Consider the following 14627-nt stretch of genomic DNA (forward strand, 5'->3'; position numbering starts at 1 on the left):
CTGAACTGGTTTAGCGGAGGAAGATGCAATGGGTGCTCAAAGGCTTTGAGATCCGAGCATCCTATCTCATTGCTGAGATTGGGGGTGGGGGGAGCAGCAGGGAACATGACAGCGGCTGCTGAAATGAGAGGCTGTTTTTGTCTGCTACATCTTGCGAAAATCTGGAGCCAGACGCCCGCTGAAAGTACCTCTGTCTAAAGACTTTCTGTCATAAACTTATCTGATTAGCAGGGAGCTAGACGACAGATTAGCCCCTGCTTCTGCACTAGGGCTGGGCTCTCTGGAGCATTTGAGCAGATCTGCTCCTGTTGCTAGTGCTGATAGCCTGTGGGTGGGGGTGCAGCAGGTGGGGAGGAGGTAAGGGGGGATAAGAGGGGGATATTTAAAGGAAGATCATTGCTAGGTAATTCTGCAGATAATGCACCCTCCGTGTTGTCCTGCTGGTCCCAGGTGAGGACACTCTCCTCTGCACCAGTGAGTTGGTGGTCATGTGCTGTGTGTCACAGCAGCACAGAGTGGGTGCACTTGTCATGTGAGTAGAGGTTGGGAGGGAGCTGTGGATGTGGGAGGGAGGGCAGTATTTCGAATATGTATAATTTTTTGTAAGTGTCTCTGGTTCTTCTGGCTGTCATCTTCCATTTAGAAGAGGGGAGGAAGAAAAAGTGCGACATTTTGCTTGGGGCAAGCATCTTGTGCTAGAAGGGTGCGTGATTTACACATACTGCAAACAAAAGGGAGACATTCCAGCATTTCTATTTAGTATCATGTATACGGTTTAGCTTGGTCTTCCTCTTCAGTGTTCGTGTATCAGTTATTCAGAAGTATTTTGCAAGTGGATAGCGGTTTGCAAGCAAAAGCGTTTGCCAGCTAAACTGCAGTATCTGCTACAGTGAATGTCTTTTTGTGTCCTCCCTCTCCATAGAAGGTGGTGGGGGAATAAAAAGAAAAAAGACTCAACTAGCCTACTTAGCAGCAATCTGATGCAGGGATAATAGGCAAAATAATGTTGACCTGCTTTAATGCACTCTCTTTTCCAAAAAGGAAGAGAGCATTGTTTCAAGATCTGTTACAGTGAGGAGTTGAAAATTAGTTTTGTAAATATATCCGTACTCTCAGCTCTGAGTAATGCTGATGTTTGAGTTCATGGTGGGTTTCTCTCTAAAAAGAAAACTATTATTCAAGTAAATAAAGTAGTCATATTCCAATAGTGATGGAATGGAAAAACTTACTTTTTTTAAGAATAGAAGGGTGGCAACTGATAGAAAACTATCAGTTATTTCAGTTCAAGTTTCCTATTAATTCTGGAATAGATCTGCCAATTCCTACACTTTCAGTTTTTCCATCTGAGATGTAAGTTCTGGCCCACGCAAGTTATATCTGGCAAAACTGAAATCAGGAGCTCTGGCAGCTGCAGAGTCCTTTATGGGAAATGAGAGTGCAGTTTGGGAAGTGCTTTGCACTTAGTCTCTGCTCCCCAAAAGTAGAGGAGGTTACCTAGGAACCTGATGGGTAGGAGGGGGAGAACCTTTCTTGAAATACAGCTGTGTCAGGGACAAACAAAAGAATCTTGCGTGCGCACACACATACGCTCACACACACAAAAATCAATTATGTGGTGGCAAATAGGATTTCCTTAACTTGGTGCTTTTCTGCTCTGTTGCAGCCGTGATAACGACCTTTCCACTATCATCTCCAACCTGCATCAGAGCCGTCAGCTCGTTATGCCAGAGACCCAGAGCCGCTGTGAATTCAAGAGAAACAGCATCGATGTTGGCTTAGGAGCAGCAGGTAAGGAGCTGGAGCAGGTTGTGCTGGTTTGGGTTTGTTGACTTCCCTCCTCCCTCTTTCACTCCCTCATTTGTTCATGTTTTCGGCAGCTTTTTTTTTTTTCTGTGGCTGTTTCTGTTACACTTTGGAGTGAGCTATATGAAGGCTTTTAATATTCTGGCTAGAGATTAATATGGAAAGGATTTCATGGTGATGTTAAAGTCCTTTTGAGATTTCAGCCCTGTGTTATTCTCAAATCTAGCGGTCTGTGTTAAACTACTGGCAAAGGAGCTTGCGCCAGCAAAGAAGTGAAATGTCCCCAGGGTTAGTGTCAAGTGAAGCAGAAAGGCCTTGCAGAGAGCATGGTTTGATTTGTAATTTCATTAATCAGAGGTTCCCTGTGCTGCCTCTGTGCCTGCCAACTCCTTTGTGGGCGTGATTGTTTGGTTCTCTAGTGCTACCTGGCTTTTTTGGGAAGCTCACCTGGTTTCAGCTTAACATGGTGAAACCAGAAATGCTCCTCTTGGATCCTCTCTGTGCCTGTCTGGATGTCGGGAAGGGAGGGAGCTATGGGCAAGGATGCTTTGGTGATAGATACGCATCAGTCAACAGGTGAGGCACTGGTAATAAACTAGAGATCTGCTTGTTGTTTGCAAAAGCTACGATCTGCTTTTGTTTATAAATAAAAGTTGTGGAAAAACTGGGAGTTAGGCTCGTTTTTATATTGAGTGATCGTTGTCCTTCCAAATCAGAATTGGATCTTTCTGTGTATGTTAATCTAGGCCTTTCCTGAAAATCTGTATGTTTGTGGTTTTGTTCATATTTTCTTGTAAGTCATGCTGTTGACTGTGTAGCTTAACCCCGGATCTGAAGGGAGCACCACATCTAATGCACTTTGGGAATGTCTTCGGGTGATACTCGGTAACATGACAGGTATCTGGTTTGCCTTTTGCATGAGGCTTGACCCCTTTTCAGAAAGGTTCCTCCTCTCTGCAGTGAAATTTGTACTGGTGTGACTACTTTAGAGTCAAGTGTTCAGTCCCATGTATGTGTTGTGTTGAACTGGGGGATTTGTCGAATGTTGTAAAGCAGCCATCGGCAGCTCCCAGTCTTTGCTTTTACAGCTGAACCTCCATGTTCTCTTCATTAACCCATCTCTACAGCCCCTTTTCCTACACAACTCTAAGAGCCAAACTGGCCAGAGAGATACGTTTTTCTGTACGACCTTGCTTGAGTCTCTATGTCTCAGCAGACTCTGCGTGTTAAAATAGGATTTAATATTGTTTGCTTTACAGAGAAACTACTGGACTTGATCAGCATTGCTGAAATTTTTTGAGATCCATAAGATTCCAGACATGCAAAGGGTACTTTTAATTCCCATCAGTGTTAAACAGTAGAAAAGATTAAATGTAGAAGTCCTCACTCTGACTTGTTAGAGTGAGTTTGAGGTTCTCTGGTTAGCTTCTTAACCATGAGAAACAGCAAGAAACACAAAACATAGATGCTGCACACGTGTTGTAGCAGTGAGGACTGCTGTCTGTGCTTGGAGTTGACCTTGATGGAAGTCTGAAAAAGAAGAGGGCTCATTCACCCAAGAGGCCACCAAGCAAGCGACAGAGCTTTTCAGCACATGATAGATTTGGTGTGTCTAACAAGAGTTGACCAGCAAAAGAGTAAGTGGGGGGATGGTGGGGAGATTAGGTATCTAAAGGGAGAGGGGGCATTGTCACATCTCCACGGGGACAGTTTAACTCTGATTTTTCCCTGCTGTCTGGAGCATGTCACTCTACGTGCTTGTTTGATTAAGGGAAAACCCATTTGCCAAAGTCTACACAGAACCTGCCAGCTCTGACTTTAGAGCATGTGCTGAACTGGTACCTATGTCACCACCTCCCGGACGTGCACGTCAAGGGAACAGAAGCAAAATATGCTGGGATTTGTAGCTGATGCTGATTATTGGGTTTATGTCTTGGTTCTGTTTGTTTTTACTGGCAGGGGTGGAAGGAGAGACTGGTATAACTAATTTCTACATACATAATTTTAAGAGAGTTAGTGTTGTGTTAGTCTAAAAGACTGGCTGTTGTTTAAAGCACTTAGTTACAATAAGGGGAAAAAAATAAACTTGTCCCCAGTTGCCTGCTGTTTGCATTGTATGCCTTTGAGAACAATACTGTGCATTTGGGTTATGAGAATCTCGCCCTCAGAAAAGGCATTTGGAGATGGACAATGCTGAATAAATGATGTTAATGCTGATAAGTTTAAAAACTCCCTCATCGCTCATGACTATAAGCTGCAGTGCTCTCAGAGTAAGCTGGAATCAGCTGCTAAAATGTTTTCTGTCGCTGGTTTAGCATTTGTGGTTTGAAGTTAGGCACGGAGTCCCAGCTAGTGGAGGCTGAACACTCCGGAGGCTGCTCTGCAGCTCAGACTGCAAATTCTGCATATGCAGGGCGAGAGGTGAGCGCATACTGCTAAAACAGGGTGCAGAAGTGTATGTGGCTTCTTGGCTATGGCTGAGGCCAAGTAGAGGATTGAGAAAAGGATAGCACAAATGAAAGAGATTTGCCTATCACAGGGCCCATGGAGTTAAGCAGAGGGCTGAAGTTGGCAGGGTTGGTTGGTTTATGATTAATTCTGTGAGGGAGCTCCTTGATTTATAGTTAAAACCAGGATTACAGGCAGTGCTATAGTTTCGAACAGCATGGAATGGAAAATTAGAAGTATTACTGGATCTTTGATGGTCTTTGAAATGCAGAAAGGGGCTGAAACAAAAGGAAAACAATTGTGTATAGTTAGTTCTGGGACTTTTACGAGTTCTGGGAGGTAGGTGAGACTAGAGTCAGGGTTCAAGATAGAGCTGAGCTGATATTCAGGTCACAAGGGGAGGAAGAGACTGATGTGTTGCTGGAACATATTTGGTTGGAAGAGCAGCACTGATACTAATATCCTTGGAATGCTTATGGATAACTTTTAAATGAAAACGGGTCATATTGTATCAATGGTGATGGTTATATTTGGGAACAGAGAGACTGAAGAGCTTGGTTTGGAACAGCAGAAGCTGAAAGAAAATAACTGTGTCCTGAAAGGCTCTGATAGGATTTGGCCCTGACTAGAAAAGGGTTGAATAGAACCCACCTTGGTGGGTGTAGTAACCCACAGTGGTGGGTGCTGGCCACTGGGAACAATAAGCCTCGAGGAGGTGCAGTCTTAGGGCTTGGGATAGCTGGGTCAAAAAAAGTCACTGTATTTTGGATCTTATGAGTGATCAAAAACAAGTGGCTATGTTACCTGTTGCATTACTTAAGTTTGATTAAGACCAGTGTAGTAATTGTGACCTGTTGATAAGTTTAACAGCTACAGAAATCTGGGCTAGCAAATCTGAGAGCTACAGTGCTTTGAAAATACACTTATAAAAAATGGAAAGACTGTTACTGCTAGTCTATAGTGATAAAGGGGAGAGGGAGATGGTTGTGTTGCCAGAAAGTAAAGTTTCATCAGAAATGTTGGACAGGATGCATAATTCCTTCCACCAGTTTTTTAGTATATTGTAGAGGTGTGTGAATCAACCAAGACACAGAAATGCAAATTTGCCCAAGAACATAAAGCAAATGATGACTGAACAACAGAGCTCAGTTTCCTGCCTTGGTCTCCCTAACTCTGCTAGACCTCTGTGTTGTTGTTCCACTGTTACAATATGGAATAGATGTGGATTATAGCCTACTTCTAGAGATTTGGGGGTGGTGTTATGTTCCCCCCTGTTAGTATGTGTACTGAAGCAAAACATCTAGGTAAGAATAGCTGACAGTTTTAACTCGTGTTTGAAGTGTCCCCTGATACCAGACCTTTAAAGGAGATCAAGAATACCACCAGCAAAAATTTACAAAAAAAAGCTAAAATCTGCCCCAGCCAGTGCTTTTCAGTAAGACATCCGGAGACCTGGAACTGGCAGGGGTAACTGAGGCTTTTGCAACGACAGCAGAAGTAGGTGGCAGAGAGGCGTGTACTGATAAAATCTAATTGCCCTATCGATTGGCTTCGGAGCCACCTCGCTGTGGTAATGATTGAGATATTCTTACGTGTTTGATGCACGTTAGCTGTATCTCACTGCCCCGGGCCCACTGGGGACCTTAAGGTATTACAGAGATCTCTTAATCATGAAGCAAACTTGCGTGTGTTGGGCTTTCTCTGCAGCACTACAGATTTATTACAATTACCACTGAGGCACTTGGATTTCCTTAGGTCCCAGGGGCTCCTGGGTTTTGGGAAGAGCTGCCCTGTTTATAACTCTGAATTCTTAACTGGATGAGGAAATCCATCGTGCTGCTTTAGGATTTTTCCAGTCCACACCCTCTCACACTATTCTTCCCTCTCATCTGGGTTGACTGTTGACAGTATCATATCCTCAGACTTTTAAGAATAGTAAACTTCTGCTTTCTCTGCCTGTCTTTGTGACTGGGAGCAGAGGTGCTTGTGCTTGCAAAATAGCACTGGTTTCTATAGCCCCTGGATAAATGTCTGTTCACCAAATGGTTGTGCAAATTTCAAGTGTGCAAGTGTTTGTTGTTTCCAGCACAGACTGAAAGAGCAGTAAATTCTTGTGGAGGATCAGAGAATGTAGTGTAAAGGAAGGGCACTTGCCTCTCTGCCATCTCTGTTGCTCTTCATTGATCAAAATGATATCTAGCTCCTCTTTTGAAGTTTAGGTTATGTCTACACTGGGTTTATATTCAGCTGCTAGGTTTAATCTCCTCCTACTTCTCTGGCCAGTGTTGAAGTTTTAAAATATTCTTTATTTTCAATTTTTTTAAAGCTGGGGGTAGCTAATCCAGCTGCTGAGGGGCAAGGTTGGCTCTTGGGCAGAGAGATACTCACGTTGCGGAGAGGTGAGCTATTCCACCTAAGTGCTGAGAGTCTGCAGGTCTGCAGTTGCAGGAAATATATGTAGAGCCTACCTAGAAAAATAAGCTTTAGTGATTCCCAGAGCAGTTTCCCTAGGAAACATGAATGGTCTCTCCTCCCTTTGACCCTGCGGACTTGATTTTCTGCTACGTTCTTCTTTTCTGGTGGTGTTCTGCAGTGGAAAATGCTGGAGAATGCTTTTCTTGGTGGTGCTAATTAAATTGCAGTCACGATGGGGATATAATATGCCAAATGGAGGAAGAAAGGAAAAGTACGTATAATGGGGTCTGTATTTCCTTAGGAACACAGAGAGGCAGCCTGCATTGGTGAGATGCGGTAAGAGGCTTAACAACATCTGCAAAGGTAGAGCAAGTATGCTCAAATGCCTCAGGGGGAGCATGCATGTGGGAGGGGAGGGCAAGCGATGAGTCTAATGAGAATATAAAAGTCATTTCCAAATGGATCAGATAAAGGCGAGGCAGCAGACAGGGTACAGCACTGGCACTACAGAGGGGCTTACCTTGAGAGCGGATGATGGCACAAGGCACTTTTAATCTTAATTGAGAGAGAGAAACACACACGAGGATGAGCAGAGCCAGGGCTGCTTGACAGAGGTGCAGTAGCAAAGCTGACGGTTTGCACATCAAACACGGATTTAGAGCCCCTTTAAGCAGCTAGTGGTGTGTCTGTAAACAAGTCCAATCCTCTCTATCCAGTTTGGCTGATGCAGTCTGCCAGGGCACATGTGGGTGGGGGAGGACAGAGGAGGCCTTCCCGGGCTCCATGGCTCATGAAGTATGGGTGCCTTCTCCCTTGTGTGTGTGTGCTTTGCACGCTGCTTTAGGATTTTGCAATAGAGTCCTGGTCCCAAGGTTCTAAATAATTTATCTCCTGCAAAAATCCTGTTAATTTCTCCTCTTTCTCTCCTCAAATACCCTCTGTTCTGCAGTGCCAGATTTCATGACTTTCCAGTTGCAGTAGGACTATTTGCATGGATAGAAGTGGAGGAATCAGGCTCACTGATGCTAGAGGAAGGTGGGTAGATCTTCCCTCTCTTCCTTCTGCCCCTCGTGGTTAGAGGGAGTTGGCTTGATGTCTGAATACTGTCTGGGAGAGGCCACTTAATGGAGACATGGCAGAATATCAGGTCTCACTCCAAACAAGCAGTTTGCTGTGGTTCTGCATATGATATTTGGGACTGCGCATGGGTTAAAGACCCCTTCCCCAGTGATTAGAGGCTTCATTGGCTGTGGTGTGGAAAGCAGCAGAAGGCCAGCTTTCCAATGTTGCAGAGCTCCCTGAGACTTTGGGCATTTTCTAGGGGTTGTTGGTCAATGTCATGGAGCTGACAAACCCTGAGAGCCTTGGCCTCGGAGCAGCAGTGTCCTCAGGGACCAGCATAGTTGCACGTTAACCTGCAATGATTCCTGTGGAAACCCATGCGATAGGGAGAACGTGACATCTGTGTCCCTTGGAGTCTCACTTTACGAGTCCTGCTCCATTGGTGGCCATGTGTACTTGGTGCTTTTGCAGTTCAGGAAAAGCAGTGTTCACCTACATGTCTCAAGCACCATGAAAGAGAGATCACTCTTTTCTCTCTGCGAGGTTATTTGTTGTTCTGTATCAGTGCTCCTGTCTCATCTTTCCACTTGATGCTCTGTTGACTAAGCAAGGGAGAAGAAGAAATTTCAGGAGTGAACTGTAAACAGATTCACGTTTAAGAATTGGTCTTGGAATTTTTATTGACAAGACAGTGCTTGTAGCTCACACACGTGGATCCGTAGCTGATCAAACTAGTTGTCTCCCTTTATGTGGGCCTATCCCTGAACTCTGTGTGCCTGCCATGGAGGGCTTCCCAGTGACTTCATTTGGCTTTGCACTGAGACCTGGAGCTTTTCATCTGCTAAGGAGTTAATATCGGGGGTGAAAAAGAGTTGGGATCGAGGATGTTATAGCTAATGGTTAGAGACAGAATCACAGTGAACGGCTGTTTTCTGAGCGTGTGATAATGAGCTAGGATGCAGACATGTTTTCATTTAACAAAGCCAAACAACAAAAAAAAATACAGAAGCCTTTATTGAACTGCTGCCTTAAATTGAGCAGAAAATCAGCACCAAATGTGCATCTAGGAGTTGTAAGCCCAGCCACCTTTGTTTACATGTTTTACCATGAAGGACAGTTGTTTACCTAGGCAAGATGAGGATCTAGGCTCTGTCAGTGCTGTTCATCCTCTTGGCTTGGATTTGAAGGACTGTCCTTTTTTAGTGCTCCACTTAAGTTAATTTTTATTTCTTCTGAAGACTTGTGGGAGTGGGAGATAGCCATCATCCCTTTGTAATACAAATGGGGGTCTTGGGAGGTGAAGGAAAAATGGGCAAGCCCAACATGGAAGCATTTCCTTTTGCTGTGCCCTGAAATTGCACTTGCAGTGTAGGTTAGCACCTGGGATTTTGCTGGTTGAGTGTTAGGGTTTTATTCTTGGCTTTGTCACTGCAGAAGGAGGAGCTGAGGAAGTTTAGTGCCCTGTTCTCAGAGTTCAGTAAACCTTGATCTTGGCGTGGATTTGAAGCCTGCTTCTGGCAGGAGGGTTCAGGTAGAATGGCTCTGCAAACACCTTTGGGAAGGTCAGTGATGGCTGTCAAGGTGTATCTCCCTCACTTTTAGGAAAGGAATGCTGCGGCTGGATGGGGCTCACCATGGCAGTTTAAGCAGCTTGGCCTCCTCTGTGCATGGCATGAACTGGGCAGACTGGCCACAGCTGGGACAATGGGTCCATCACTCTCTGGCACTTGGATCAGCCACCAAACTCATGGCCAGTATGTGTTGTGGCTTTGAAATTAAAATAAACACTGACTCTTTCTTCCTTTCCTTGCAGCTCTAGGAAGAGCAAGATTATCCTGCTGCCAAAAATAACCTCATCCCCACCCCCTGCTTCCACCTCCTTTCCCAGGTGCCTTACAGGCAGCTAGTAAAGAGCTGAAAACAAATCACTGGTGTGTTGACATCTCACTGATGTTATATATAGAAACCCAGTACAGGTTGTGATGTGGCACCTGACTTGTCCACTCTTGCTTGCTGCTGGGTGGAAGTGCAGGGAGAGGAGGCAGCGTGTCGCTGCTCCTGACCCTGCCACGAGTGAAGCTGATGCTTCAGAGCCAGGGTTTTGAGGCTGTTCCTGCTCCAATTCACGTGCGTATCTCCGTGTCATCAGATTTGGATGCTGGGGATTTAGTCCTGCAAAGCCTAGCCTTCTGCTCTTGCTGCACAGCAGGGGTAACGCTGTCCCTCCACAAGCTCCCCGTAGTGGTGTGTCTGGAAGGCTCGGGTTGTGATTAAGTGCCCAGGTAACAGGCACTGAGCTGCTGCTCTGCTCCTAGTTTCTTTCAAGCAATCCTTCATCTCATCTGCGGGGTGCTCTGTGGCTCCCATCTTCCTGAGGTCTCTGCTGAAAGGGAGGGAGAAGTCCTGCTGAAGAGAAAGGGGTGCAGGGCTGGGGGGTGGGAGGAGAGATGTGGTGGAGGAGACACCTGAAAATGTTGACCCAGCCTTTTGCGTTGCTAGACTTGAGAGAAGTCCCCCAGGAAAACAGACCTGACCACAAGGAGCACTGTGTATTTCGAGCCCCAGGGTAGTGTGTGACCATGACTGCCTTTTCTTGAAGCCCTGCCAGCTCAGTCCCTCACAGCCCTGCTCCAACACGTGTACCCTTTGGCAAAACTGCCCTGCCCTGGGCTGATCTAGGGTAAATGGGAAAGAAGATGATAACCATTACTATAATTTGTGAAAGGTCACGTGTTGGTTTGCTTTTTTTCCTCCTGCATATACAGGTAAGCCCATTTTTCCCCGCAAAGGCAAAGTAAAGACCCTCAAGTCCTTTTCCTCTGCTAAGCACGTCTGTTGGCTGGCTATGGTTATTAGCCTCTTCAGTGCAAATCAAGGAGGTGGGTGGGGATTCTCAAGGGTTAAGTTGCATGTATATCACTGTGGGGAACAGACTCATAAATTCACCTGGCATGTATCCTGATGATGCCCTCTCCTCATCTTCTAGCTTGTGGTTTCATACTTGGTCAGGGGAGTCAGCAGTGCTGCATGCTTTATGTCAGACATGAACAGACCCGGGAGGAGCTCTCTTAAAATGGAGGTCTGGGCCTTGGAAATATTTTTATTAATGATTTGCTGTGAGCAGGAAGAGGGTCAACTGCCTCTTTCATTAATTTTTCAGCTCTGCACAATCTTTTTGTTCCCAATTCCTTTTCTTCCCTTTGCTCTTCTCCCCTTTCCAGCTCTTTTCCCTCCTCCTTTCATCTCTTTGGTTCTCAAACCCTTTTCCCCCCATTCTTTTTCCATTTTTAATCCCCATCTCACACATGCACCCTTCTTCCTTTCCATTTCTCTTCCTCTCTTTAGTTTCCTTGTCCTCCTCCCTGTTTTCTCTTCCCCACCCTCCCTCCATCTCCAAGCTCCTCGGGAAGAAGACAATTTGAAGGCTTTCCGCTCTGCTCTCAGCTGAGAGGCTCCTTCCCTCAAGCCAATCAATGGCAGCCTTTCAGCCCCAGTGGGGCTTGGCAAACATTAGATCAATAAGTTATTAGCACCATTCTGTCAGCTGTAATGTGGAGATTGATCGGGGCCGGGGCTCCTGCATGCTGCCTGGCACTTCCCCAGCCTGATAAAGATGACAGATTAAGGGAATAAGAAAAAGGAATTAAGGAGTCTGGCTGTCAAAGCTGTCACGGACTGGAGGAGCGCTGTTTTTTTCAGGGGCTGAATGAGTGCATTTGGACATTTAAATGGTGCTAAGGGTACAGCACCACCAGCAGCTCTGCTGGAAATCACTATCTTCAGTGTTGGCTTTTCGAAAGAAAAGCTGGGAGGCTTGTAGAAGAAGCAGCCAGAGGAGGTGGAGTAGCTGTCCCGGGTGTTGGAGGGAATACCGGCTTGCTGGCACAGACCACATGCAGAAGATTCAGCATGTAGGAGCCTGTGGGGAAATGTGAGTGCTGTCCCTGCCATGTTGCCTTACCCACCTTTTGGCATGGTTGGGTGTTGTGTGGCATTCCCCAGGACTGAGGGAGGTATCTGTGGCAGAGGAATAATGCCAGTTTTCATAGGTTTTTATCACAGATATATAAATTGAGGCCAAACGACCTTTGCCCGTGAGGTTTGTGGTCCCTCAAGGAAAACCTGATCCTTATTGGAATGGTGCTTAAGTGTCCTGATTTAACAAGCTTCCTCCTTCTCCTGTCTTACCCACTAGGACATGCTTCTTTCTAGAGCTAGAAAATGAGTCTCCAAAAGGCTTGGACTTCCAGCCCACCCTCCCAGCCTCATTCTTTAAATCTTTTCTGGAAGAAAGTGGGGATTCACAAGTTTGCAATTGCTAAAAAGCCTCTCTGCAGCATATAAAATTAATTCAGATCTCTCTCTTAAGTACAGTATATCCTCTCCATGAGTGTTTTTCGTACTATGAATATTTACCACCTTTCTATGGCTTGGTGCATGCTGTAAAAATGAATTTTGTAAGAATCTGGGAGACAAGGGGGTGTTGGTGCACCTTCTCCAATACACAGCCTCATTACAGACAGACAGGAGGATGGCTTCAGCGTAACCTGCACCTCCCTCTGTTTCAGTCCTTGGGAACTGAAATATTGGACGGTCCTTTTAGGTGCTTAGTTCCAGCTAGGCAAATCGAGTGAGCACAAGGAGGTGGGAAGCAGCGGGATACTGTTTGCATGGTAGGAGGAAAGGCAGATGGCCTAGTGGTTAGAGCTGAGAAAGGGGATGCAGGCTGCTTCTCACGCCTAGGAAAGGATGGTTGATATGTTATACATTGGGAATCCTTCTACTCAACTGCTGTCTTGTTGCCTGCTCCCACAGCTTTCATATATGCTGCGCTTAACTCCCATTTAGGAAGGGCTTAGTGACACTAGGCCTACCTTTGGGGTGCTGCTGTCTCTACAATGCGCTGAGATCAGTGTGTGGTGGTCACTGACTCTTGCCTGTGGGAGGCCTTCTCTGCTATCGTGAGGAGTGACTACACAGCCAGTCTGCCAAAGCTAAGTTCTCTCAAAGTGAGCAGGAAGAGAAAAACCTTTAATTACTCAATATTGCATCCTTCTTGCTTTGTAGTAAGAGACCATTAGTGTGACCCATTCCTCCCTCCCTTTGTTTCCTGTTTTTCTTCCTGTTTTCCATGAGCCTCGTCTCACAGGGAACTTGAAGCGTGGTGCTTACAGAACGTTTGCAGATACCTTGGTCTAAGCTGGGGATGGTCCTGAGCCAGGAGTGCCCAGCTTGCTCTGCTGTTTGTACTATTTGTACTATTCAGACTGGTTCATCAGCTAGCAAAAGGATGCTTCCTTCCTCCCCTGGAGACCTTGCAATCTAAGTCTAAATGACAGCCAACAAATAGCTACAGATGTGGAGACATAAAGGAACAGTGAGATAACCCAGTGCAGTAGCTAAGGTTTGAAGCCTGCTGCCTGCCATGTCCCTAAAGCCATTAAGTTGACTTGCTGGGAGGAGGATGCTACCTTTATTTTGCAGCTAGTTTGACATCCCCTTTGCAGAGATCCAGTGGTATTTCCCCCTTCCGTACTAGAACTAACCCTGCTCCGTGAGCTGGCATGCGCTTGTATTGTTCTAGGATCCCAAGTCCCAGAAACCCACTGCTTCCCTTCCCCCAGCTTCCCCAATATTTTTTTTTTTTCCCATTCTCCTTACCCTCCATTAAATTATGGCCCGTTATTCCCATGACCTTGTGCTTCACTCTCCCTTTGTTCCATTGATTCCTGCTGGCAAGGGATGGGGCCGATGCGCAGCCAGATTCCACGCTGCTGTGTGCAGCCTACTGCGTGGCCTCTCGTCCGCCAGCCTTTGTTGAGAGCAGCTCTGGGCCTGCTGGGACTCGGCAAGCTGGTGCAGCTTCTTACAAAGGCACAAGCCCATGGCTGGGGAAGTAAGTCTCCAGGGTCTCTGCAAACCTGTCACATTCGGCACTGGAACAGACTGAGCAGCAGGGCTGGAGCACCAGAGTTGTTTGAGCAGAGCAGCTCCTCTGGTGGTAGGCTGTTTGTGCCAAAGGAAAGGGGAGAGCTGAATAAACTGAGATGCTGCCAAGACATTTCAGACTGGTCAGTGGGAATTGTCATCTCCAGGGTTTAAGTTTGATGGGGGAGTTAAAAGCAAGGGAGGATGTTTTCCTCTTCTTAAAATAATGTGAAAGGAGGTGAAAAAAGGACTTTTTTCTCACTAGATGTTGGCTATTTGAGCCTGGATGATTTCCCATGTACGTTGGCTCGGTTCTCTGTTTACTCAGGATTTCTGGATCCAAGAAGCTTTCAGAGCAAAACCAATGATATGGATAGGGAGTGTGAGATAGGTCCTGATCTCTTCCCGTTGTGCTGTAGCATAACACAGCACAGAAAAGCTTGTTACAATCCCTCAGCTGCAATCAGACTTTCTCTCCCATCCACCCATTTAACAACACTGAGAGGACAAAAATTTTGTGAGCACCTCCTATGTGTTCGTTTTCCTTCTCCAGGTGAAGCCCTGTGCTCAGTCGCTGGGACGTGGGCTCAGTTCTCACCCTGCTGTGGATGCAATGTGTGTCCTGGGAGCACCTTCCCTGCCACGGATTCATGTGTAAAGAGTGGAGGTGAAGTCCCTCCTCTCTGGGGAAACCTAGGGATAGGTTTTCTAATCTTCCCAGCTGATTTAGGCTCCCAAGTCCTCTCTTCAAATCAGATAATGAGGCTTGAGATTCTTGGATGTGTTGGTGACTGTGCTAAGTCACCTGGGAGCCTGAGGATTAGAGGCAGTGCAGAAGTACAAAGCACCGTTACTTCCAGGTGGCATTTCCACCCATGGCCTCTAATCAGTGTGTCTCAAGCCCAAAGAGGGCTGTGATTAAATAAAACCCACATTGCCCTGGCTTCTACACAAGCTTGTTTTATGGTGTC

At 46.1% G+C, this 14627-nt stretch overlaps 1 protein-coding gene across 5 annotated transcripts in view; it reads left to right on the forward strand.

Moving 5' to 3' along the window:
* Nucleotides 1-14627, forward strand: part of SAMD11 (sterile alpha motif domain containing 11) — a 127856-nt gene that overhangs the window by 70568 nt on the left and 42661 nt on the right. For all 5 annotated transcript variants that reach the window (XM_042794654.1, XM_042794655.1, XM_042794657.1 and 2 more), the window contains exon 5: nucleotides 1664-1788. In XM_042794654.1, the coding sequence (XP_042650588.1) occupies nucleotides 1664-1788 (125 nt within the window). The remainder of the gene's footprint in view (nucleotides 1-1663; nucleotides 1789-14627) is intronic.

Source organism: Tyto alba, unplaced genomic scaffold, assembly GCF_018691265.1.
Source record: "Tyto alba isolate M040663 unplaced genomic scaffold, T.alba_DEE_v4.0 Super-Scaffold_20000042, whole genome shotgun sequence".
NCBI lineage: Eukaryota > Metazoa > Chordata > Aves > Strigiformes > Tytonidae > Tyto > Tyto alba.